General features: G+C 34.3%; 1 protein-coding gene across 4 annotated transcripts in view; it reads left to right on the top strand.

Annotated features, from left to right (window-relative positions):
* The window catches only part of ush (Zinc finger protein ush), a 180,377-nt gene that overhangs the window by 90,858 nt on the left and 61,557 nt on the right, over positions 1–27,962 (top strand). The window contains exon 1 of one of the 4 annotated variants that reach the window (XM_069046741.1): positions 7,753–7,792. The exons of the other annotated variants lie outside the window; for them this stretch is intronic. Coding sequence (XP_068902842.1) covers positions 7,768–7,792 — 25 coding nt within the window. The 5' untranslated portion in view covers positions 7,753–7,767. Of the gene's footprint in view, positions 1–7,752; positions 7,793–27,962 lie in introns of those variants that run through there. 4 annotated transcript variants of the gene reach the window in all.

Genomic DNA, 27,962 nt, shown 5'->3' with positions numbered 1-27,962 from the left:
GCAGAAATTATTACTGATATCCAGTGTTTCAGATAAAACAAAAAGTTTGTTATTACTCCTCTTCAGGAAAAATATGAAGAAGATAAGCGTAATAACTGTTTCAGACGCAAATATATTGGACTAATGTATCCGACTAGAATAACGTTAAATTAAAATTGTTTTGGTTTTATTTAATTTAATGAAAGTGTATGTATGAGATTAAAATAGACAGAAAAATTTACCAAGAAAACATAATCTTCAAGATTTTTGAACTAAAATGGCACAGTGTACTATTTATACATTCCACTTTGATAATGTAAAATGTTAGAATGTCAGAAAAAAATGTGAGAAGAATGTAGTCCAACAATTTTATACTATTGTGAATTCTCCTCATCAGCCCCACCGCCTAAAGTAAAGTCTACAACAAATTGATAAGAGCTTTTTTTAAATATAGTCGTACGTTTGTTATCTGTGTCATTCTCACACTATTTCTAAATAGCAAGCAGAAAGTAATACATATTGTAATATATACAGGGTCAATATAAATGCTTGTAGTCCAAGTTTGCGTGAAAACTGAATGTAAAATTTATGGTTGCCGCTTCATGTGAAAATGATCAAAATTATGTGAATAAGTGAATACACAATTGACACTATTGACCACATTAGAGTTATTTTTGTATAGAGCGGCAAAAATTTCATAACATGGACATGGCTTGCTTCGACTACAATCATTTATTGTCAGGGTCATTACCCTGTATAATAGAATGTTAGAGTTATTATTTATTGGGAATTATGAACGAAATACATATTTACAATTTTGCTCTTAGTTTGGTGTTTTTGACGGATTTTCATTGGCTTCTGAGATGTTCGAATCATAATGCCATGAGAGAAAATATCTTCATAACCTTCCGTGTTTATTCAGAATGAAACCAATTTTGATTGGGGATTGTATTGTATATTGTATTCACGTATTGTTTTTAATATAATTGTTGATAATTTCCCATACGTGAGATCATCAAGAGCACACAAAGCAAAGGCTTTAAAATTGAACCGTGTGGTACACTTAGTTTTAGCTTTCGTTGCCATAAACTGAATATTGCAAATTTACAGTTCTGTTAAGACCTGTCAAATTTAGTACCAAGTAAACTGTCATTAATTAGGAACTAAGGCATCTAATCCATCAGCATTGTCAGATTTCACTTGTCATAGTATTTTCTTTCTTTTTTATCCATTTTCTCATGAAAACCTTTGTGTAGAATAAAGCAAAGAAGTGTTAGTTTTAAAAACATTTTATCTACGTTTTTGATATGAAGAGAGCAGATCTTTCATATGATCGTTGTAATGTTATACATAGTTTTTTATTTCCAAAGAAATAACAAATTCACAAGAAGTAGGACACGTCAGTCATCAAAAGAATAATTTGATACAATAAGAAAATCTTCAATTGAGCCTCTCTACTATGTAGAAAAAACTAATACTTAGTGACTCTTAGCTTTCACAAAATTCTTCGTAAAGACTAATTTTACAGCCAAGTGCGATAACAAAATCTTAGTGAACCGTATTATGGTTTTGTATGCTTCGTTGCTCCCCGTAGTGATTGCAGAAAAGGTCAAAACACAACGTTCTGTCTTTGATGGAGGAAAGAAGCAATAGAATCTTATATGTACGGTCGGTGGACAAATAAAACTGGGACACTTAAAATTTAATCTATGTAAATCAGACCATTGAATTGTCAATATATTTGTCAGTGTCTATATAATATGTCATACCAAAGTTAACCTATTTGTGATAAAGCCGTAATTAAACGATGCAAATTTGTAAATTTTGACTTATGTGATTGTCATTTTTGTCCCAGTTTTATTTGTCCATCGACTGTACATATGATCTGTAGATCTTAGAACATAGTCAACAAGTCAATGGCCAAAGAAGTAAATTAAGAAAACTTATGTAATTCAGAAAAAAAGTTGTGGAAAACTCTCTTATGGGATATCTATTATTGTTATCGGGGATATAAACAAATACAATTCAAAACAAGATGGTATTGATATTCCAGTCTGGAGTGAATAATTTTTAAGGCTGAAATTGTAAGATTTCAGATCAAAGACCAGCACCACTATAAAATCTATCAACAATCTTATAACAATTCCTAATATTTGTCAAAAACTTTAGTGACACAGGCGTGGATAATCTATCTTTGCTGTTATTTGTTTCGTATTATTGCATAATTAAATAATAACTTCTTGTAAATATGTTGTCGTTGGAAACGTTATTTTTTTTCAAAACTGATATTGAATAGATAATGTTTAAGAAAAGGAATTTGACTTTTTCGAACTTTAGGTACATCGTTTTAAAATTTTTGCATCAGATTTAACGGAGTTAATCTTGGAGAACTTTAGACCTGAAAGGTGGCGCATTAAAATGCTACATGTTGTAACAGTTGTTCGCTCACAAGGTTACACTGTGTAGAAAACTGTAACAAGATGTAGAGATCAGAGAACAATCACGATAATGTTCTAAATATAACGTGGAAACTTTTTCCACTATTCTACACGATGTTACAAAGTTTAAATTTAATAAGATAACTATATCTGCATAAATATTATTCCTCGAGATACCATCGCCGTAATGATACATAAATTTCAATAATTAATCTTTGCTCATCGTGTTTATTTTGATGGACGCGGCGTCGATAACATCTCGGACGCAAGAACCTATCGCTCACTGACAGACGTACTTCCAAAATCACCTCTTCAGAATTTGCGCAACGGCGACGCTTTCACTCCGACCATCCAATTTCTATCAGTGCATAAAAAATGTATCCGCTGATACGTACGTAATATAACAAAAATGCATTGCCGTGTGTGTTCGGTTATCGCTTGATCTTTAATTTTGCTTATCTGCATCGGTATCCGGTATGTCGACCCGACCCGACCCGTTATCATTACAAACATACAGATCTTTGCCCGATTAAAATGAATTACACATAAAAGTATGGCGGCGTGGCCTAATGACAAATACGACATTGTCGGAAAAATCCCACCGAAATGGTCGATGGCGATCGGCCCCGTCCTTAATGGCACTCCTGATTAATTGTTTCAATTAAAAAAGAGAAATTATCATATGATAATTTTAATTGGAAATGTGTGTACGACCCGTTCCATTGTTATCCCACGGATCGCGTCGCTTTTTGTGCTAAGGGGAAAAGTGATGAGTTGCAATTTTCTTGAAAAAATAAGGTTTTTGCAGATACGATCTTATAATTTACGGTCATGCTGTTTATCTCCGTTTCTATGAAGTAGTTCGGTTATCTTACGGTGAAATCTTGTGTCTTGTTTAATTATAAAAAGTGTTATTACAGTAGCGAAAACAACTCTAACGCCATTATCCCGAACGGACGTTGGCAAGATTCACTTTCAGACGTATTTATTATCCGCTGGTCACATTTCGTACTCGTTGTTGCCAAACCGCTCGGACAATTTTCGAAATTATGTCTTCTCCAGTTTACAAATTTGTCGCCTTATCTAGTCAGGACGTTATGCAAATTTGGTTTTTTCATTGCAGCAATAAATTATGGCAGTGATAAGTGGAGTAATTACTGATGAAAGGTTGTCACCTACTGTTTGCACCTGTTTTTTTTAGACATACGGGATGATCCAGTAGTATTACCAGATAACTGGAATTGTCTTGGGTTATTTGAATTTCACAAAATTTATAACCCGGTTCTGGGTATTAAAAACTAAAACATAAAACGTAATTTATTAGCAGCTGGTTCAATTTAATTATAAGTATAAGTATCTCGTTACAAACGTAATGGATATGTCTTTGACGCAAATTAAGACTAACGGGCCTTAAATTAGATATCCTTGCAGGAGATCCGTTTACTATTAGTTTTAGATTAACCCGTTCAAAGACTTGTCTGATTTTTATGCCAATTTTACACTCTTCTAATTAGTTTTTCACTCTTCTAATTAGTGTTTCACTTAGTAACAGCCACTCTTATTTGGAATTTAATTAATTACAACTAAACTTCTGTAAACTAAAATTAAGCATTCCTTTGATTGGATTTAACCGGCGCCTCCACCAAAATGTCTTCTAATTTCATTCTTACTTCTAAAAAAATCAATATGGACTATTGACGTTTTAATTGTTGCCTGTTGCAAAGAACTAAATGGCAACGTAAAAACAAAAAATTTAAATTGATGATTCTGTGAACGGCTTTGAATTGTTTTTGTTTTAATGATTTATTAACTCCCTCAGTTAATTTCTTAGATATTATCAGATTTTAGACCAATTATGTTTGGGTTTTTATTACAATAACAGATTAATTAAAATTTTTATAATAATAGCGCAATTATAATAATTGTTATCTGTATAATTATGCATTCATTATGAAATATATACCTTTTTTACAATATCTTGAAAGGATAATTTATGAGTTTCAATGGTAGACTACCATATGCGAACGGCAAGCTAAGAGCAACAGATTTAAATTATTGTTTGTTGTGAATCAATTTGTTAACTGACAAAAGCTAAGAAGGAACCTATCTTATTGTAAGTGAAGTGAAGTGTAACTGAAGTAGAAAATAAAGATCTGGACCAAAAATAATTGGAACTTAAAGTCAAAAACTAATGAGATATTTTGTATCAAGATGACTTTGCTAATATTGAAATATTGAAATTTATGAGTATCGTTTTCTCATTAAAGAATTTTTTGTGGAAATTCCGCTGCCACCCTGTTTCCACCTTTAAAAGTCGATATCTCAGGAATGAGATGAAGATTATCGGGGAATGTTTCTTTTAAAAATCAAAATTAACTTCTCCAAGTTCTTCTCGGATAGTTTAACGTGAAAGAAAGCATCCGAAAGGGCAATATATAATATAACTATAGTAACGTGTGTTCAAAAAAATGTGTGGTCACGAGGCCACATATTTTACACTAATGAAGTGATGAAGCTATTAAAATAAATATTTCATGAAACAGTGGAAGTGAACAACGTATTTTAGAAACCGTTGAATATAAAATGAACTAAAAACTACAATTTCGAGGATTTGTAAACTACAAAAAAGGACCTACGTTTCGAAAATAGAGAAAATGATAGCCCACTTAACCACAATATTATTTGAAATCTCGTGTACATGTTTGGAATAAATGCATAATACCGTGTCGTCAAGTAAATTGGGAATCAGAGTAGGCTGTGATTTTATTATGAAGTTGGTAGCATGCAATTTTTAAAAACAGTATACCAGTGACATTTGACAGCAGCACATCAGTGACATTTAACAGCACAGTACACGTGTTTATTCTGATCGTGACATAAAACTATTGACAACTGTCAGTGCTAAAAGGTCTACCAACCGTTAACAGACAAATTATATAAATCACAGCCTACTCTAATTCCGAATTTATTTGAGGGCACAGTATTTTTTGATCAGAGAAACATTAAACTGATGAGGAGTTAGCACTCATTTAAAAGTTGATCAAGTTTTATCTTGCCAGATTTAGAATTCCATATCCATGAGGATAAGCATAATTTGTTTTGTCAAGTTCTTGTGTGGAGGAAAAAGTAGACATTCAGGGCAATGGATATTTCTAACAGGAAAATCCACATTGGAAGCAGCATTCTATAATTGAGAATGATTTTTGAAACAAGTCTAATAGACGACGAAGTTAAATGAAATGAAATTTTGTCATTCAACTTTTTGGATGATTTAATGTCATTTTTGAAGAACCTAAATGATCTGTGTTGATGAGAAAATGATATAACTCTCGTAATATGTATGTTGAGTCGTCGATGAAATATTAGGTCTAACTGACTGCAACACTATTCTAAATTTCGCAAGGTACATTTTTAATATCCTCGATAAAACCTTTCTTTTTTCATTTGATAGCGTCGAAAAGAATATTCTTCTGATTTCTCTACTTCGTTATCAATTGCCTCCAGGTCGTATATTGACTCATGATCCTAGATTCGTGTAATCTTTCTTCTTCTTTGAGCTCTCATGAAATTCTATAGTTTTCTTTTGTCTTCAAGTCAAGCTGATTTCTGATATGCTTTTGAGAAAGAACCAATTACTCTTACTTAATAAATATAAAAAAGAAGAGATAGCTTACTTGCTTGTGTTGTCTCAAGAATTATACAGTAGATCTTTATTAAAAACAATGCACTTCACGAACAATTGAATATCATTAGATACCTATCGTAGACATCAATTCTGTCATTATATGTAACAAGTGACCAATCCAGACGAAATAATGCTGGCGGTAGTGTAGCTGAATTTAAATTGTGGCCCTTTGTCGTCACATACTCGTAGCAATAAACTACAACTTATTGTTAGATTTGTTCGCTAATGGGAGCGAACCCCAATTCATTCTTTATTTTCCTTTATACTATAGTGCTTGCTCATCTGTTCGGACAAGCTAGAAAATCATCTCTTTCTATGGATTAGATCTCTATAAAAATCCATAAATAGTACCGTTCTAGTCGTTTATTTTGAAGACAAACAACCACTAACTCTCCCTTTTCAAATCATCTATTTCTCAAGACTCCACGTTTTGTATTTTAACCGATGAGTTGACTCGTCATTAGTTTAAGTACCCATTGCACAGAAACACGCTTCTACGTTCGTTTTATAGATCTGGATATCGAGATACAAAACCGGGATGTTCTTTAACCCCATTCATCACTGTTTTGATAATATCAAACAAAAATATTCAATGTGTGTGATGACTTGGAGTATTCTAGATGTGTTCATCGAACAAATATTTATTATTTGCTTCATATCGTCGTATTTGTATTTGATTTGATATTTAAATTATATAATCATTAAAATATTTGTTCATTGATTTAGGTAGGTAAATTTTGATAATCAGTACATACCCAAAACTGCTTCAAACACGAAAAAAGGAGTTCATTTTCAGTCTTACCTCTCTATACCTTTATATTTGTTAAGAGCATTTACCTTAAAACAATGTAAACACACTTTCATTATCTAAAATTCGCAGAGAAGATCATTTTTGCTGTCATTTTGGAAATGAAACGTTGATTTCCGTTTTGATAAAATTGAAGTGCATTAATTTACGCATTTGAAATTTAATTACCTTTTATGTGCAAATTCTTACTATCAGCGATATGAGTTGTGATACTATTTTTGTTTACGATTATGAAATATGTTATGCCACTTATTAAAAAAAAAAACATACATATCTTAATAGCATACTGTTTAAGTGATTACGATCTATATTTAAATATAATTAACTGTTCGAAGTTAATATATTATTTTCAAAAAATTAGACATTAGCTAAACGTTTCGAATAGCAAAAAAAATCATAGTTTGGAACTTTTTGAGAAACTATCAAGAAATTAGTAAATTATCAATAACTGAGACCCTCTCAGGTACATTTAATTATCAAAATCCGGTAGATATTTCGTAGTGATTTTGTGTAATGTCTATTTGAATGCACCAATAATAATTGGACCATTTGTCGCAATGAAGAGAGTATTTATGGATCTTTATTGTACTTCCACGTTGTAAAAAAGATTGATACTCTGCCGCAACAACAAATTCCCCAATTGATTGTTTCGCCTCCGTATTCCATTCAATAGTGTAACGATGCAACAGGTGATTTCGCACCATTTCCTCCCTTCTCCGCTACAACTGGCAGAGGGTCGTACACGAGGCCGGTCCCTTTTGATCGCCCCGTTTTTGACAGCAGATACGAACTCGCGTCGGGGTTAGATAGTTGCTAAAGAACAGTGCTCCGAGTTCAAGTTGTCTCCCATCGCATAAATGGTAGTTTATCTGGACTACATGGGTAAGTGGCTATCATTCTGGCGGTTATTTTTTAACAGTCCATAAGACGAGCCTCGACTCGATCGTAACATTGCTCCGGAACTGTGACAAAACAGATCGTGGTAGTTGGTGTAGGTTTGGTTTTTAAGCGGATCAGGGAGTGATAGTTTGATGAGTCAATGTTGTTTGTTCGGAAGTGAAGAAAAACGTCGCTCCTGGGGTCATAGTCCTGTCATTCTGATTAGGATTCCAGTCATCCTTCTTACACGTCATTTCCCCGCGTTACTGTACCATGTTCGCGCCGCTAAACATCAGCATCAAGGGACCAACTCTGTTGCCGGATCTGTACTTATCCTAATTTAAATCGGGGAATTGTTCTTCGCGTACCTCCGGCTCCGCAAAATACAAACTATGCGAGGGCATTCGACTAAAAAGATAAACCAAATTTAAGGTCTATGATTAAATTAGTACGAATGCAATCGCAACTAAAACCAGACGTGTTGTTGCAAGTCGAGATAAGACACGGATTATGACATGTTTGGAAATTGTTGGATGTAATGGTTTCGACAAAAGCAATAAATGCAAATTTTTAGATTGTGATAAAAGCGATTTTAGTGCAGGTTTAGTGGGTCGGCTGACATCTGGAGTGTTTTTTATCGTTTTGCCCCCGACTTGTCTTCATTAACTGCTTGTCTTTACGCCAAAGTTTGACAAAAAAGAAAAATTTACTGCTTTGTTTAAAAAAAGTTGTTAATATTTTAAATTATGCTAAAATAGTAAAACTATTCATGATGGATTTTCTTTGCGACATACACTGCAGCTACTTTGTCCATGTCTTCAACAGCTTTCGAAATATTTCTTATACATATTTTAATTTTTCCATCTGTGGTAAATTTTAAGACATTGCCCAGTGTAAGAAATTGAAATAGAATTTTTAACTATAACCAAAATAATGCCCATTTACATATTTTTGGAGAAAGGCCAAAAAAATTAAGGAAGCACCGATAAAAATAAAAATATTTGAATGGATTTTAAAAATAAAAATATATACCTTTTTTTATTTTATACAACATAGTCAACATGTCCGACATCACATTTGTCAAATTTAATCAAAATCATTGTGTGGAATAATTAATAAAAAAACAAACTGTGGAGAACATGTATTGTTGGTTGCATCACAAATTTTGTTAGGCTCATTATTACTCGTAAATCACCTTGTATATTTATATTGTTTTAAAAAATATTTCCACTTACCGTTTTACTTAAATTACTCCAAAGCAACTTAATAAGAGTAGATGACTTTGCTGGTACAGTAATATTTATTTTATTCTTGCTCACATGGCATTAACGTTGACGGCAATTTTTCATCACCAACAGAAAGCTGCAAGCAATTATTTCTTAACCATTTAATAACATTGTTAACACAATCTCGTAGACACCAATGGGTGAATATTAGTTTTAAGCCATTACTTCTATTCAAATGTAGATTAATAGTTGGACCGAGAGACCAGTTTTAATTATCCTCAATAATTAAAAAAACCCATTTCTAAGGGTGTTACTGAACCATTTAATAAGATTGTTTTGCCTTGCTTTGTTGGAAAGGATCCAAAATTTAACACACCATAATGATGGACGCCATTGGTGATGGACTGATGGTTAACAGGAGCAATCTGTTCGAGATAAAGCGATCGTTGCAAGACTCACATGAGGAAATATTCTTCTGTGACGTTTCTTGAAGAGAATAATTTGCTGATGGACTGATTGCCAATAATTTCTTGAGTTTCCAGAAGGATAGTCTATTCCTGAAACACAAACAGCTTTACCATCGTTTAGTTTTATTGCGTACATTCACGCAATCGTTGTTCCGCTTCTTGGATAAAATTTTTTGAAAAAAATCGAATCGAAAAGGAATTGTCGAACAAATTGGCGTAATGAGGATGTAATTCGTGTAGATTCGGCGAGGCGAAATCAAATAATTATCCCATGGAACAAGTCCTGGCGTTTTACATGGCAACGAAGCTGATTCTAGATACACACACATTGCAGCAGACAATACACTGGTGAAGATGGTAGGAGGAGATATGGCACCAGCGCACCGGTACCGGCTGCGCGGCTGTGTTGGAAGAAGATGGTCCCGATAAGATGACAGAAAGGTGATAAGGACTCGGTGCGATTCGAGATATCGCGAAATGGGATGAGATTTTATCAGATGATGACGATGGCATGGCGGACTGTCTACCCGGTTAAGAGCGAAGCGAGCGGAAGCTTCGGCCGTGGAAGCGACACCGTTCCAGGTGACGCTTCGGAAAACGATAGATATGTAATCATAAAAAAATAAACATATGCAGCGATTACGCAAACACGTGTCAAATGCTAATCAGACCAAATATTGATTGACAAATATAATCATTTTTCGTAATGTTTGGCAAAGTTTGGTGTGTTCAGTGTCGATAGTAACAAAAAATGTTGATCGTTCGATATGGGGGCTTTTATCGCCGACTCTGTTAGAACTGCAATATGTTTGGAAGCATATCTAGTCTGCATAATCGACCGATTTATAAAAAGTATATATCAGCGTGAGATAGGTAATACAACTGGTAAATAAAGTGCGCTTACACGGAAATCTACAATCCAACGAAAGAATCACTGTATCTCAAAATTTCATACGATAACACCTGATCTAACGATACAATCGAAATTAATTACCAGACATTTTTTTTATTAAAAAAAACTGACTATTTGTCCACAAACGTGCGTCGTTAGGTACCTACGCATAAACAATTTGTTTGTCTAATTGTATTTTATGGTATAGTCTCATCTACAGAGTATTTATTATCACATCAAATTAAAATTTTCATTTTTCATGCACATGTTTAAATAAGAAAGAAAGCTTTTACGAATCAGTTTTTGCGAATTAGTTTTAAAGGAACCCTTAAAAATTGAAGCTTGAAGTATTTCAATATAATACATTTTGCGAACAGATTATTTATCAAAATAAAATAGAACATCATTTTAGAACACGACCCACTCCGAGGATTGTAATACAGTTAAAACAAACTAAGCATAAGAAGCGTGAGCTTTTAATGAACAAAAATATCCAAGGAAGACAAGACAAAACAGCATTATTGAAATTTTAGTCACTGTTACTAAACGCGAAATATTTTTATTATTTTTTCTATCGCTGTCCTTAACGATACGTATTACCCTTGTGAAGACAAGGACTATTGTTGATTTGCTTCAAAACGAAGATGTCACTTCTATTCTTCTATAGCTCAGAGCTATGGCGTAATAAATCAAAATTACTAATTTGTGATGTAAGTGTGAAGAAAGTCTTAAAACGCACTTGTCATACGAGTACATCGAAGATTTTTTTCTCTACGAACGTTCAAATGTTAAATTGTAAAATAATAAGTACCTACATACTTTACATGCGCGTGTTTATTAATAAACAGAGGTATGTATAGTAGCGGCGCACAGTGGGCCGAAATCCCGAAAACCTGGTCACAGGTCTCCAAAAAAAATTTCCCATTTATGAATTTTTTACTTATGGAATATATGTAATGGCCCCCCTAGAATCTTTCAGAGATTTTGACCAGTGCAAATATTTGGGGTTTATATTATTATATTCCATTTGGAAAGTGAGCGTCGAGCACCCTGCATTTCGTGTCCTAGCCGCGCAAAAATATTAGGTTTTAAAAACGCCGTACATTTGTTAATTATTAGTGTTTGAACTTCGTGTAAAATGGATTCTTCTCCTAAAGTTAAGTAAAATAATATTATGTAACAAAAAAAAAACATTTAACCCGAACTGATTTTGTTATTACCAATTCACTGTCCAGTAACTAGATGAGAGCGCGGGTACGATACTTGTGATAAATGTGATGCTAAGTCAAAAGTCCCACGGAGTCCCACGGTCAAACTAATTTCTTAATGTTAATTACACGTTTACCTTTTAATATACAAAAATGCAGCTGCCTTTACCTGCCTTTTTGCCTTCTAGCCACAATTTTGCACGCTCGTGTAACAAACGAATATTCAAGTGCGTTTAACAGGCGATGTATATAAATTATTTTTCGCATGTATATACATCGTATGTGTATATAAAGTGCATTTTTGAATAAATACTGATAACAGGGAACCGGTGTTACATAAACAATGAATAATAATTTTTTTATTTTGATAATTTTTTATATAAATAGATGCACCGTTTATTTTTAATACTTTATTTTTAAAACTTATTAATATTTTGTATAACTTGTATGATATTACAGAAACCATGGGAGATTATGTTTATTTGGAAAGAAGATAATTTTTTTTCTTTTCAAAAATAGTTTGAATCAACGAAGCGAAAAAAGTTGTTGAAAATGAAATGAGCAGGAGATGAAGGAAACCTTTTTTAATGTAAACTAATGATTTAATGTACGATTTTACTGACTTTTAGTAGTTTATAATAGACAACGAGAAGCTTGTAAAATACAATTTCAGAATAAAATGAATATGTCAATGGAATACCAGATCTATTCTATAGATCACATTATAAATCTCCATAAACTGAATTTGCTTAACTTTAAAAAAATGTAGGCATTTTGTTTTTAAAAAAAGTTAATGTTCTTTTCGTATTAATATTACACGACATTGAAAAGTCCCAAATACTGAGTTTGGTGGGGTTTTGTTAACTTTTGGACCAAAATGTACCTACGCCATTTTGGATACGCTATTTTGTTTCTTGACAAGTAGATGCTTATTTCGTGTTCAGCGACATTGCAAACCCCAAATACCGAATTTGGTGACGTTTTGTTAACTTTTAAAAAATAAGGTTCGCCATTTTGGATCAACCATTCTGTTTTTCGAAAAGTTAATATTGAAATCGTATTGAGCGACCTCAAAAACCCTCATATACTGATTTTGATAAGATTCTGTTAATTAAAAAAAAAATGTCGCCATTTCGGGTCCGCCATTTTGTTTTTTTTGCAAAATAAATTGCAGATTCATAACCAGCAACTTTGAAAACCTCTATATACAAGATTTCATCAAAAACCAACTATTCACAGCGCGAATAATCAGCGAACAACCTTCGTGACCAGGTTTTTGGGATTTCGGCCCACTGTGCGGCGGGGCAAAATGGAAGTCTGACTCCTTGATTTAAATAACTTTGGGCTCTATTTAAATAAAACGGTTATCGGTTATCATTATAAAGATTTACGACAGGGACAAATTTTTGCCCGCCAATACCTGTATATCTACGTGTTAAAAGGGCGACTGTTTGTTTACAACAGAAAAGTTCCTACCGACCGCTTGAGGTCCTAAATCTTAATAAAGTTAACCCTTACAGTTTTATTTAAATACAGCCCAAAGTTATTTAAATCAAGAAGTCAGATTCCCATTTTGCGCGGCCGCTACTATAAAGTGCTTTTACATTTGCCTTCCTTGCGGCAATGTAAATTTTGATTTTCTAAGCAAGAACGCCATGCGTAAAGTTTAATTTTACCTAGTAGTCGTGGGAAAAATATTTAGGCATTTTGACGGTTCCTTGAATAAAATGTCAAAGTACATCAGATTCTGAATTATTAATCAAACAACCATCTAAGAAATTATTGTAACTAAGCTATTGACAGCCTGTTTACAAACAACGCTCTTAATTATCAATATGTTTCCAAGATTTCAATTAATTAATAAACTATTAAAAAATTGTTTTTAATCAATATCATGCGTCTAAGATAAGCCTTTATTTCACAGGCTGGGGAATTTTATTTCACACTTTAGTATACATACTTACTTGCACTTGCACCAAATTGTGATTAATTTGCTACAGAAATAAAGAAAATACAAAATGAATTTCTGATAAAATATCTTCATTATCACGTTCACTACTGTACTCAATCACATTATTGAAATAATTCCTCCTTATAAAAAACTAGTGCTTTGTACAATGTTGCATAAATTACTATTTCACACTAGTGGCATAAGAGAAGCATTTCACACTGAAATGACAACCAAAAAAACAATTGAGTTTTCAATCGTGGGTGAAAACAAATCATTTTTGAGTTAACCACACCATATGAAAGAAAAATATTCATTCCATTATGTACCTTTTATGTAAAATGTACATAATTAGCAAATATGTACTAATAATTATTATCTGTGAATTCCTTAGTATCATTCATTAATGTCAAACATGCTCAAAATGGATATTTCTGACTTCTTACACTACACAGAGTTACCATCTTGTATGTGGCTTCTTTATGTTTTGTTTTAAAATTATGTGATGGGAAGTGAGAAATTATTTAGTTGCCTTGAATGCTGAAATTTTAAATGTTCTTAATCTTAATTAATTATATACATCAATAATTACTATGTTGTTATAAGAACAAAAAGTGCGGATTAAATTGTTCTTTTTTTGTGTGACATAATAAATGTGGAAATAATACAAATTTATTTTAAATTGTTGTTATTGTAAATAAATACGAAAACAATTTAACACACGAAAGGTTGTGTGTTCCACAAATAAGGAATAAAAATTAAATTTTCCAAGACAATATTTTCCTGATTATTCTATAAATTAAATAATTTTAGTAATCGAACGGTAAATATTGAAAATCCATTTTTGTGTCTGTTGCAGTATTACGTGTTTGGACTTAATACTTAACCATTTCAGATCTGACATTTAGCAATATGCTGGAACGTCCTTGCTTCCCTTGCTTTTAATTTTAAAGAACAATATGTAATTGAAAAGCTTAAAAACATTTGAGTTCAATATAGTCATTTATATTTATTCCGTCAGAAAGGGAAAAATTATTTCTTTATCACGAATGTAAGAACACGCAATAAACACAAAAAACTCCAAAACAAATATTTAAATTAATGCTGACAAATTTCCATGCAATAGAAACAGTCTATTTACAACAACGTTTTCAAAGCTATCCTAATTTACTCATGGAATAAAAAACGTTTACTGAATGGTCAAATCACAAATTTTCATTTAAGACCCTAGATAAATGTTTGAACAGACCTTGAAGTACCTACTTTAAAATGATCACAGTTTCCAGAAAGCTCGTCTATCCATTATAAATAACTAATTGTCCAACTTCTTTCATTTTGTTTTTTATTCTTCTTCATCCTCGCAGATTTTCGTTTTCTGCTTCCTACTCTGTGTCACACTTTATAAGAAAGCTCTGTCCAAGACTCCTCCATCGGACGAGCCTCGAGAACCTTAAAAGTATTCAAGGATTTGGAAACAAATGTAATGTTATTTTGAGTTAATCAGTCAATCACTTTTTTGCGCAATCTGAACTTCCTAGGTCAGGTCAAAACAAAATATTATCGTGTGGATCATTATCGATGAACTGTCTGAATTTTGATAAACATTTAGAAATGTAAACTTTAGCATTGATCATGAATTTCACAGCAATTGTCTGAAATCATCACCCAAACTAAAAATAACCCGAAAATTACTTTAGATTTTTAATTTTTTTTTAATAATTGGAATCAGAATCGCTGGTAAATACAAAATACTCAGAACGAAACATTTTAATTTGGTCTAAATTTTCTGGTAAAGGGTTGATTTAAATATTTATTTTTCTGCGAATAATACAGCAGTTTGTCAATACGTTAAATCTGAGTAACGGAACATTAGCCGCATAAAGTACTTGCGCCGTTAAAAGTGAGATCTTAACTTGCCGTTTTAATATTAGGTCAAATATTTTTAGTCGAGAAAGTTGGTTGTATCACTTTAGATGAAATAAGATAACGAAACGCGTTTTTATTTTAAAAACCATTTCTAACAAAAAAAATCGAGTTTAAAATGTTCGAGTCGTTTGTAATCTCACGTCATCACAAACCTCTTGACTTGTGGTTTTCTGCTCACTTGCACTTCTTCGCAATCACTGGGTATACGGCGAACAAAAATTTACTGTCAGGATGTAGTTTTAGGCTTCCGTTTAGGCGTAATAATAGAGAACCGACAACCGTAAAAATGAACATAAAATGTTTGGTAACATGGTCCGTGAGGAAGTTCTAATTAATCGAGTGGAGCGTAGAGCAGAAGAGATAGAGTCAAGATTCCTTCGTATAACCCGAAATCCGGCGAGCCTGAATTTCAAGCGTATAACTCTCGTCCGCCATTAATAATAATTATTGTTAATATAGTTATTACTTGTATCTGGCGTCCCGTTTCACACCTCCGCCGGCTCCGATAATGGATTGTTGTGTTATTAGGTGCTAGTATGATTTATGCTTTGTGTTTTATGAAAAATTCAAGTTCCCCGCTGAAGCGATAGGATCGGGCCTGGGCTGGCCAAGCTAGTTAAGGCGATAAGATCGGCTCTATAGAGGCCAAATAGCCCGATTCGTTGGGCGATAAGAGCTGGTGCTGGGTCGCGGAATGAGGAGGGGTGCGCCGGGGGTACGTCAGCGATGCATGCTGCTGATAAGGGCCGGCCCGAGCCTTATCATTGCTCATCAATCAGCCAGTAACTGATAAACAAACTCTGCTTGAACGCTGGGGGACCGCTTATCGGCCTCGACGGTTTCAATCTATAAAGTCTGCAGGCACCACCCCGGTGCCCGCCCACCCTCTGTTCGCCCACATTCGATTTTAATTAAAAATAAAAAAAATTGCGCTAGGAACGAAATCGGAACCTTGAACGGCGATTTCGGCCGCCACAATGCCGATTCGTTCCTCGAGGAAAACACAAATATCCGACTCGGTTTTCTCCGACCTACAGATAAAATGAGAGCCAGGAGGTTCCTTATTTACTACGCAAATGGAAATATGGTTCCAATGGGATCGATAGATTGTTATATGAAATGGGTTAGTCCAAGTCGATGACAATTTATTCAGCAATTTTTCTAGCCAGCAGACCACCTGTTTTGCAGCCAATCAATTTATTCCGAGAAACCCGTTTGTTTGTTTCGATGCATTTAAGAATGAATAAACTTGCTGAAATTGAACCCGAATGCACTTTCATTGGAAACTAACACACCATACAGAACATTCTATTAAATTTATATCATATAATCAAAATTTCATCTGAAACGTACAGTCTGTTTTATAATCCCTGACAAACAAAAGGAAATTTGTCTTTTTTCAAAAATTAATAAAAACAAAGTCTGAGGGGTAATTAAATATTTTTGAAATAAAAAATCCATAAGGGATGATTTTTACACCTTATCAAATTGCATATAAGAAGTGATTCCAGATGTTCAATTTAGCTAAGAATTTTTGTGCGCCTCCCCCAACATCCCAAAACTATTCTCATACGATGAAATTTTTATTTGATCAAGGATAAGGTTCTTCTTAATAGATGAAGGTCACAATAAAAATGAGACAAAAGTAGATTTCTTCAAGAATTCCCTACGATGGATAAAACTTGATGCAGACCCCTGAGTCAAAACTCATGTATGCAACCACCACAAGAGATAAATTAATTTTCTATGAACGCGTTACTATCACTGGAAAAAATTGAGGTGTGGTGTTTCTTAATGATGTTTTTTTCTAGCTGCTATCCATAGTGCAAATTTCAAAATATTGGAGCAACCCCACTTACTCGCCAGATGTACCGCCCATTGATTTCTGATTTCTATTCCCAATGTTAAAATGAACGCCTCGTGGCACAAACAAAACAATTTTTTCCTATTGGCATCGAGGTATGTCGATTCAATACTAGTGTTTCAGTTGACTACGATGACAAAATAAATCATTGCTCAAATCTTTTCCTTCTGTGTAAAATAAATTTTACCAATTACCCTTACAGAATAAATCACATAATTTTTTTCATGATTTGGTTTTCCTTCTTACTCAACAACGACCAACAATAATACCGTACAATCAACAGTTACTTAGATAAAGCTATGACTTGGACAGTGTCCGATTTTTCGTATTTTTGCTAACTATGCTAATAATCGTCAAGCAACTGTCACTATTAATCCAATTTTAACGCAAAAATGGTTTTTACTTCATAACTTCATAAAAGATTCATCTTACTTTCGTAATGTTGTTTTCAATAACGGAGAACACAGCGCTATTGCCTGTTTAGCCGAGTTTTGGCAAAATTTTCCAAATTTAAATTGAAACAGGTATATGCAACCAAAAATACTTCCGTGCATCCAGAGCATCTGAACGTCTAGATTTGGAAATTTGTACGTCCAAAGTCTCAAAGGCATCTTTGATCTAAATTATTGTTGATTGCATGGTATTTCTGCGATTGGAATTTTGATTTTGTTTAAAAAGATGTCAGAATAAAATTAATATAGTTTCTATCACTACTGCAAGCTGGATGATTAGAATTGTAAAAAAATATTTTTCTATAACAATTATTGTTAAGTAAAACACAATTTATATTTCATCCGTTTTCAAAGTCAACTCCAGAGTTTCTAAAGGTATGTTTTGTATTTCTTACTTCCAGTACCTACCAGGAAGATCTTCTTTTGTAAAAGTGTCTATTTTGGGTCAATTCCAAACAAAATTTCATATTTTCCTCACCACAATCTGTTAAGAAGTATTAACTGTTGTATTTAGAACAGAACAGAAGTTTTATTTCGTCATTTAAGTTTGAAAGTAATCAAAGCATTTATAGTCCAGTCAATAGCAGTAGCGGCTCGTCAAGATCAAAACCGGGTAGGCACTAGCAATTTTTTTGGTCAGTTTTTTCGCGTTATTTTTTTTTGACCTTGCACCAGTTAAACGGTGGTGATGGATATAATGCTTATTATTACAAAGGTGAGACGTAATTTCAAGATGCTCCACTTTTCCCTAACCTGGACGTTTTGAAAATGACAGTAACATTAAGAAAACAATATCATGCATTGTTTATTATGGAAAATAAACGACAACTCTTGCTGGCACAAAAAAATTGCAATATAAATTAGACTTGATAATTTCACGATTTTCCCGTACGCTATTCTTATCTAAACTTTTCTAAAAAAACGAAAAAGAACGAATTTACAAGCAAAAGCAATATGCACTTTACTCTTATTGTGCTTCTCTAATGCACGCCCTAAATCGTTCAAATCAGAATACCCTGTTTTTCCCACACTGTCTCATTATTAGTCACGAATAGAATAAAAAAAAAGTTTTTTAAGTAATTTACTGCCAACAAGCCAATCATATTTTCCGTAGGTACCTACCACGAATTAGTAAATGCACTATTCTGTTTACCAGTAGTTACCAAAGTTTTACTTAGATCAATTACATCAGGACAAGGTCTCTTTAACTGTTTAATCTACATAAAACTTATCTTCGTAGGAAAGTTTACAAGACCGGCATTTATTTATCAAAAAATCGAGATCGACGTTAACAGGAACGACAACCGCCTCTTGTTCTTGACTGGTACTTGCCATTGAGATCATTTTTATTAAATTGCTACTTACCTACTTACCATCACTAGCCTGCATAACCTAACTAAACAGCAATGTTTAACAAACAACAACATTAAATTTCAACTTCTGTTCGATGTCGAGCTGAAGGAACGCATGATTCACGCCCGTGCCGCTTCCCAACCTTTTCGACACAACCATTGTGTCCGTTAATCGCTCATAGTCACAATAATCATAATATAAAATAAAATTTTACGACTACAATGAAAATGACAAAACTACCGAGGCATAGCCTCGAGTTGCACTTTACTAACACGCAGTAACCAATAACAGTGTATGACGGGTTGATGGTATTCAGTTCTTTATTTCACCAACCAGACAGCTTAGGCGGAAAAATGACGTGGCATAGTCTACGGTGCCTCTACGGTACGCTGAACGCTCTGAATAAGTCTACGCTCTGGGCTCTGCAGTCCGAAGCGAAGGAGCCGAATGCAAAACACGCCAAATACAAAATACATAATCAAATTAACACATGCAACAGTTATTCTTCGATAATAATTAATTCAATGTAGATACAAAATAAAAGTATACAAACATAAAAATATTTTTATACTAAAAAAAATCAAAAATTATCTATTAAAAAAGATTTTGGTTAGTAAAGTATTTGGTGAGGCACTGCCTCCCCTGCCTACCCGGAGAAGCCGCCCCTGGTCAATAGAGACATAAAAATGACTCCACCTTGCAAAAGGTACAGAAAAGTTTATACTTGGCAGGTATTTTCTATTAGGGATATTATTAATATTGCCGAGTTTGCGACCTTGGGGGCTTGCCGCTCGCCCCGCCATACTGGAGAATAGGGGTGGAAAATCACATTTCTGCAATTATTTCATTATCCGTGCGAGATATGTCTATCTAAGTTATTATAGATGTAGAACGTACAATTCTCTACATTTTTTGTTCTTTATGTTTTTTTGTCAGATCAATAGTTGTGACCTTTCTAATTACTTTCTGTCGCAATTTGTGTTTGTCCTGAAAATGGGAAAAGATGAAAAAATTGAAAATTATTTATTCATTAGCCGGCTCCTTCAGATGCGTACCCAAGCGGCATTGAGCAATGAAGTCATTATTCAGCTCTTATTGATATTGCAACAAAACTTTTAAAAAGAAAAGGTATCGCAGCCCCACTAAAGTATGAAGTAAATTTTATTCCTGACGGAACTGATAGTAGAGTCTAACAATAAGAAACAATGATAAAAACTTTGTACTGAGATGTGTTATTAAAAACAATATATTTGGATTCAAGCTTTAGTTTTCAAAGAGTCATTCGCCCTGATTGTAATAAAAAATGATATCACTTTTATCAAACTTAAGGACAATGTACTTCGCCAACAATAGATCAGAATAAATTACTGCAAAATAGTTTCATTTCAAATTTTTTTCTATTTTGCACCTATAACACAGTCAGTATAACACTCAAACGGGTTTCTAAAAGGAGCTCTTTTCGATACGAGTTTCAGGAACATTTACTTAAATTTTTAATGTTGGCAGTGACTCATAGTGAGTTGTTGCTACGTCATCACTGTATTTCACGACACTTTAAATTCAAAACTTAATTGTTCGTCTATTTACCAGCGTTACCAACCCTTATATTTGCTAAATATAACTTTGCTAGCATTATTTTGAACTTTTTCTAAATTTAAAGGGCAAAATAGAAAAAATATTGTAATATACTCGTTTCATAAGCCATTTTGTCGCACTTGTTTGCTTTATAGCACTCGTCGCTGCGCTCCTCGTGCTCTAAAAGACGCGTGCGACAAAATGGTGTCTTAAAAAACTCGTATAATAAATTACTATTATACTTCGGTACCAGTTGCAGTCCTTCTTCAGTGACATTTTATTTTGTCTCCCACACACGGTTAATTTAGTCGATCTGTTTTGCTCTCTTGCACAGAACGAAATTGCTATCATTAACATGTTAATCAATTTAATTTCAAAATTAGTTCCGCTTTACAGTAATTTCACGCGTTTGCTTCGTAACGTCCGATTTAATACGCGACGTCTTAGAGCTTGAATGTTATCATTGATATTGTGATGAGTTTGTGAATGAATTTAATAGCCCCCATCAAAAATTTCAATAGATGTTTAATTTCATAAATGTATTGCTCGTGCACCATAACTGTAAATTACGTTATAATCCAACCGAGAGTAATAAAGATTTATCTGAACCTCGACGTGATCTCATACGTCGAATTGTAAGACCACGGTTTTTGTAAAATATTAGTAATGCAGCCGATAACGTCTATTACACAAGTAGACTTAATTTACAGCGTACACATTAATCGCAGCGCCACAAGACGAACCAATTAACATTTAGTTGCGGTGATAAGAAGAGATTTTTTTCGTCGTGCTTCTTCATCTCGGACTCTAACAAGTGTTTTCTGTTTTATAAAGAACGTTCGCTTCTGTTTTGTTTTAAAATCCACCCGACTCATTTTATTTTCGTTACAATAAGTTGCTTGTTTTGATCCTCTACAATTAAACAGATGCTATCTGGTCAATGTTTCGAATTGTGAAATACTTGGACTCTTCTGGCAAAATTATCGATCTTTATCTGGGCGCTGTCTGGAGGCCCCGCTGGAGTGGTTGTTTTCCAACTTTTTATTTGTGTACTTTAATCGTTGTTTCCTAATAGCCGCTAGTAACAATAATCTGTTTTCAATGCGACGTCGTCGATGGTTTAACAGGCTGCTCTGATTGAATATTGGACCGAAACTTTGCTCGTCGCGGATTTTCCTCCATTGCTTATGGTACAAGGAGGAAGGTTCATTTCCTTTATCTGTTTTGACTTTTAATTGTGTTTTTATCTAAAATCGGTAATCTGACTCTGCCATCTAATAAAAACTGATATTTATATGGCGATATGTGCCCACGGCGTGCTTATGTGTCTCTCGATATCAAGTTACTGAAGAAGTATGAGATTTCAATCATAGATAATGCGGATGTCATTACAAGTCGGTACATCAATCCTTCCTTTGTTATTATGGGAATACTCCCCGGCGAGATAATTTAATTGATGGGACCTCCTTTAAGGAAAATCCTGGATTTAATTAGACATAGGGACAGATGACTCAGCTGAAAATAATTTAATCGTATCAGCGCCGACGAAGTTGTCTTCTTAAGTAATTTTTTATGGCGCTGGGACACTATCACGAATTCTTATCACTAGGAATATAAACAACAGTGATATAATTATTCATTAAGGTGACACTTGGAATTCCACCTAATACAAGGTGAACCTTGAAAGTCGATGACTTATCGCGACATCTGTGTATAAATAGACCAGACTAGACTGAGTCCATGATGACCGAGAGTGATTTTTAGATGTGTCAAGCCGAAGCGATATCGACCATTAATGGGTGGCGATAGTGATCGAGGGACCAAGACAGTTTTCTTGACATTTAGACGCTCGTTATGAAGGATCAGTGAAAGTAAACGTAAACGTAGAGAAAACCATGTTTAATGACCCTTTAAAGTTATGAAACGCTTGTTGGTGCTTTACTTTGTTGTAATGGAATAATAATTATTTTAATGGCTGAAATATAGGCGATAAAACGGTGTTCAATTATCGGTTGCACAAATCAACGAGCAGGGCCATGCCGTAACTGGTCAACCTGAACCAGAGCCAAGACAGCAGATTTGAGCCAAGTTTCAGAACCATTTCATTTCTAAATCGGTAAAATAATTCTCTGAATATTGTAAATCTTGATTATTTTAACATGGTGCATTGTGCATTATTTATTTCATAATTGCACTTTCAGTTAATAAAGAATATGTAGGTATCTATCATCCGAAGAAAGATCTGACACACTTGACTTGACTCTTGACAATTTGCTTTGAGCTTTGTGAGCACATATTTCCCTTTTTCTTGCTGAAGTCTTCACTTGAAACTTTTGGGCTGTTGTATGTTGTCAAATATTTAACATCACTCAAACTGATCTTTGCTTCTTGTATCCATCAAACCTTAATAATAGTCAGATACTCTCAACCACTCACTCAACCCTCAGCCGCTCACTCCATGTTTTTTCCTAATGGACAGTACTTTCTTTCAATGTTTACAATTAAATCTGGCCTTTAGATGGCTTATGGACACATAACGTTTCTATCGAATGTTCATTTAAATTTCCGATCAAAGTTGGCGTTGAACAGTCGATTGTGAACGCACCACTCGTGTGAAAAAGTAAGATTTAAACAGTTAAACATGATCCGTAATCCGTAGTGCGTTCACAATCGACTCTTCAACGCCAACTTTGACTGGAAATTTAAATGAACACCCGATATTATGTTGCAAAATGTAAAAAAAGCGTTCAAACAGTTTGTGGTCGAGTGTTGCTTCATTTTGTTTCCATTGATGTATAGCGTAGCTTCATCTGCTGTCAAACCATTGATTTTAAACGCCATTTATCAGCGAACAAGTAGTGCAGTGGAGTGAATTACATATTTCTTTTGTAACAACCAGTTGGTTTTTAGACTAATCAATGAGAATTTTCCTGGTTTTCTTAGAGCTGCATGATGATTTTTACTTTACACTAGTAATTTACTTTACAATTAAATGATGTTCAAAGTGAGGTTATGTACCCGAAGAAAATGTCAAAGCATACTAAAGTTTGTCCAGCGAGAGATTGGTGGACATAAACACCACTAAATTCTACGTAGAGAAGTATAGGGTCATTATAAATGATTGTCCCATCGTAGTTGGCGTTGAATACCCACACAAATTTTGAATGTGCCGCTACCCTCGCAACGTTAGATAAAGTAGTGGCCAGATTTCCACTACCGCCGGTAGCGCCACCTATCGGCGATACTAGTCTCACTCATGTTATGAAGCTTGCAGCACATTCAACTACGTCACCAACGCCTACTGCGATGAGACAATCATTTATAATGACCCTGTAGTACCTAGCGCACGTAAAATTTGAAATATATCCTTCAAGCAGTAACATTTTTGCCCTGAAATTATGCTCTAATTAATGTATTCTAATGCATTTTGTAGTGTTGGGTTAATTTAATACAATTTAAAATCTCCCAATCTCTCGCTGGATAAAGTATAACTATAAAACAACTATTTGTAAAAGAGAGAGAGAGAAGACGACGGCCTGTTTAATCACAATTTTTTAAAGGCTCGATATTTTCTTTCTCTCTTTTTCTTATTTGATTTTTTTTATTATCTCTTTATCTTCGGTTTGATATAACTCATTCCTTCTTTTTTTTCAAATTCTATGAAGTCAGAATGATTCCTTCAATTTTAGAATTATTCTGATCTTTCTTCCACTTAGTAAGCTGTGAAATTCCGGTGTTAAGAATCCATAAATGCTCAATTACGTAAAATGTTTGAATTCTCTTTTTCATTTCTACTGTTCTTTCTTTGCTTTCTGGTGATCATTCCTTATTTTTTAACTGTATCATTGTTTTAATTCTTTGTCCAGTTTTAAATCTTAACACAATGTACAGTTATTGACTTTCTCCTTTCAATTTCCTTTCAAACATTTTTTTTTCAAATGCCAAGGTAAAATTTTGAGCTACCAAGTTAAAACCTTTTGTATTTTCATTACTAAGTTTTTTTTAATTAATTAATGATTAGTTATATTAAGTATGTAATTAATCTTGTTTTTTGCGTTTTGCGACACAAAGCAAAGCCTTTGGATGTTCTCTTTTTAATTATATTATCTTATTTTGACCATTAATTTGGAAAATCTCAGGATTTTGAAGTTTTCTCCTCGCTACAATTCTTTTTCATTCTGTTTTCCACCACCAGTTTGTTTCTTCTTATCTCAATTTTTCTATTTCAAGTTGAAACCAATGTTTCCTTTTTTATTATCGTTTTGATTATCTTTTTTAGACAAATTTAGAAATCACTTTTTAAACCTCAATTCTCTTTCACCTTAATTTATTTTTCTCCATCGTTCTTTATTTTTGTAATTCATATTCGATATTTGATCTAAATTCTATTTTTTTTTTTGCAAAACTAAGGGGGCCTCTACAATCGCATATCGTGGAACACTACACCGTACCAGAGACGCTTTATTTTATCTTGAATTATTTTACTGCTTTGCATACAGCGAGTATTCTTCCGCCTATAAGATCTTATCGAAGCTCATAAAGGAATGTAAGTTATCATTACCTACTTAACCCTTAATAATAGACTAGTAATTTATTTTTCACACTCTGTAGCGCCTTCACCTAAACAAAATTAAGTTAATGTGTGGTTAACTGACTCCCCCTGTGGGATTCCTGGTTCGTCACAGAGATACGTATTATGCAAAATATTGTGTCTGTCAAGCGATTGATTCCCCCTTCACATTCCTTCGGGTGTCGAGCAACTCGCCTCAATTGAAAGGAAACGGGAGGGTTCTTCGGTCTCCAGTTTCTTCGAGGGACGCGGGTCTGGAACGGCCACTTTTATTGTCCGACCTCGGATCAGTATTGCACGATCAGGCAGCATAACAAGAGCGATATGGGTGTAATCTGATTAGCGGTGATAAATTACCCGGGCCGCTGTTAATAGATATCTTTGCAGACTCACGACGTCGAAACCGCCCACATTCACTATTAAACGCCCCGAGACACCGTACTCCTTCGCCACTTATCTCGATATCTTCAAAAATACGCTCAATTTATTTTAGGATAACATTGTTTAAAGTTCAGAGGTGATGCAACGTGGATATTCGAGACTCAGTCGGCAGTTCGAGGATGGCCTGTTCGCTTGTTAAGTAATTATGTCCCACTTGTGACGACGAGGAGGCCGCGGGCCAGGAGCTAGATTCAATTTGAAGGATCGCGACGCTTCATCTGGCGGTAATTTGTAACGAGCGAGGGGGTGGGAATGATCAATACGGCATTCATGTGATGTGTCATCGAAGGCTCGAACGTTGTGTAAGCTAGCTCTAAGTATTATCCGAGAGGGTGAACAAAAGGTAATAATGCTGGCGAGCTTTTTGCGGTGCAGATTTCGAAAGCGGCTAGGGCTGAATCCTGCAGATGAACGACTGGAGATTACATTATATTCCCGATTTATCTATTATTTCCAGCACCAGTGCATTCTCAGCCCGAGGTATTGTTAGTCTTTCTCACCCGCCCATTGTTTCAACGTAAATCATATTTTAATTTACTGATATATACACCTGTTCCCTTCGTTTCGCAGCATTCAATTGAGAGACGCATCCATTGTTCAGTCCTGTTCCTTTTCCTTATTGCCACCAGATAGAGTACGACGACTGGAATTTCATAATTCGACAGGTTTTTCCACCGGCGTCGTTCAGAAACAACATTATCAAGAAGTGTCACCACCTTGTGCATTCATTCTTTTTGCAATTTTTTACCACTCACAGCTTATCTGTGTTTACCGATCAAATATTGACCTCTCCCACTCGGCTCATCTATTTTTCTCGAACTGATCCGTCATCACATCATGCAAAGAAGTTAAACATTGCGGTCCAACATTTCTGCGAAAGAATCATAATCATTTTCTCCTTAAACAACACACACACATTTTTTTATATTATAATGTGTTGTGGGCGGAGGCTTATTTATTATTCCCTTTTTTAAATTAATAATAGCCTAGTGAAAGAACATAAATTAATGTTGAAATCCGACGAATCTATGACTAATCTGTGATAACGATCTTCAACTTTACGATCACGTGAAAGAATTAACAAGCATTGGCGATTTAAAATGATTATACGATAACACGAAAATTATACAAGCTCGTTATTAAGGAAATGATTGGACGAATAGTTTGTCTTATCACGTTTTAATTATTGTGATTACGATGGTAAATCCTGCCACACCACGGCACTAAAACAGAGAGAGTCGGAGTTTACATTATGAATTGATTGTTAACTTGGCAAATATCATCTCGAAAGGGGAATTCTTGCGTTAAATCTGCAGGAAATGAAACGGAACCGGAATTCTTCTGTCAACATATTAAAAACAGTTTGATAGTGCTTCCTCACTAATTACCCGAACGATTGAAAATTCTTTGTCTTTTTGGTGGAAGGAGTAAGAAAATCCAATCGCAAATGGCACAGTGTACCAAACGATAATGATTTGTGTCACAGACTCTGACTGTAACGTGATATCTCATCTTGGCCCACTTGAATATTTATACCAGATGGTGAAATTGTGATTTGCATGTACCTTCTTTTCACACGTGTGGGATACGTGGAGTAGGCGATAGAATTTACTTCGACTCACTGAAAACTTATATCATGTGGTTCGACAACACTCCAGGTAATTGGAAATAAGATATTCTCAACGATATTGGTATTACTCTTGACAGTAACCTATAAATATTTACACATTATGCGGGTAAATATTTACCGAGAATTTTTGAACCTAGTTGGCGGCACGTGCGGGAAATTCAAGAACTGAGTCATCCGATTCATTTCAACGAAAAGGAAAACAACAATCCGAACAGAACAGAAGCAAATGTATTTCTAAACAAAATCATCTGCTTATATTAGTTATTTGTTTCTCCACAACTATTAAAGAATGAATGCATTCTTGTTGGATATTCAATGAAAGAATGATGTCAATTCCACACCCCGTGTTAGAATGTACTAAAGTCTACGGCTGTCGGCCAATCACATCCCTCGCATTCTACAACGACAGATCGCTAATCGGATGCGTTTTAAATAATAAGTCACGCATCGCGTAGCAACCGCTAAACGAGGCACAATTTTAATTGTCAAATGTTAAAAATCAAATTAAATTCAATTGTCAAAGATTGTTTTTTCTTAGTAGTCGTGGAGAAAGTATAGTTTTCAACTCGCGTATAATGGCTATTATTCACGCGGACGATTCCACCACTCGCCTACGGCTCG

This window comes from Tenebrio molitor, chromosome 5, assembly GCF_963966145.1.
Source record: "Tenebrio molitor chromosome 5, icTenMoli1.1, whole genome shotgun sequence".
NCBI classification, from domain to species: Eukaryota; Metazoa; Arthropoda; class Insecta; order Coleoptera; family Tenebrionidae; genus Tenebrio; species Tenebrio molitor.
Note: the sequence above shows the minus strand (reverse complement) of the source record. Positions and strands in the feature narration are given on the sequence as shown.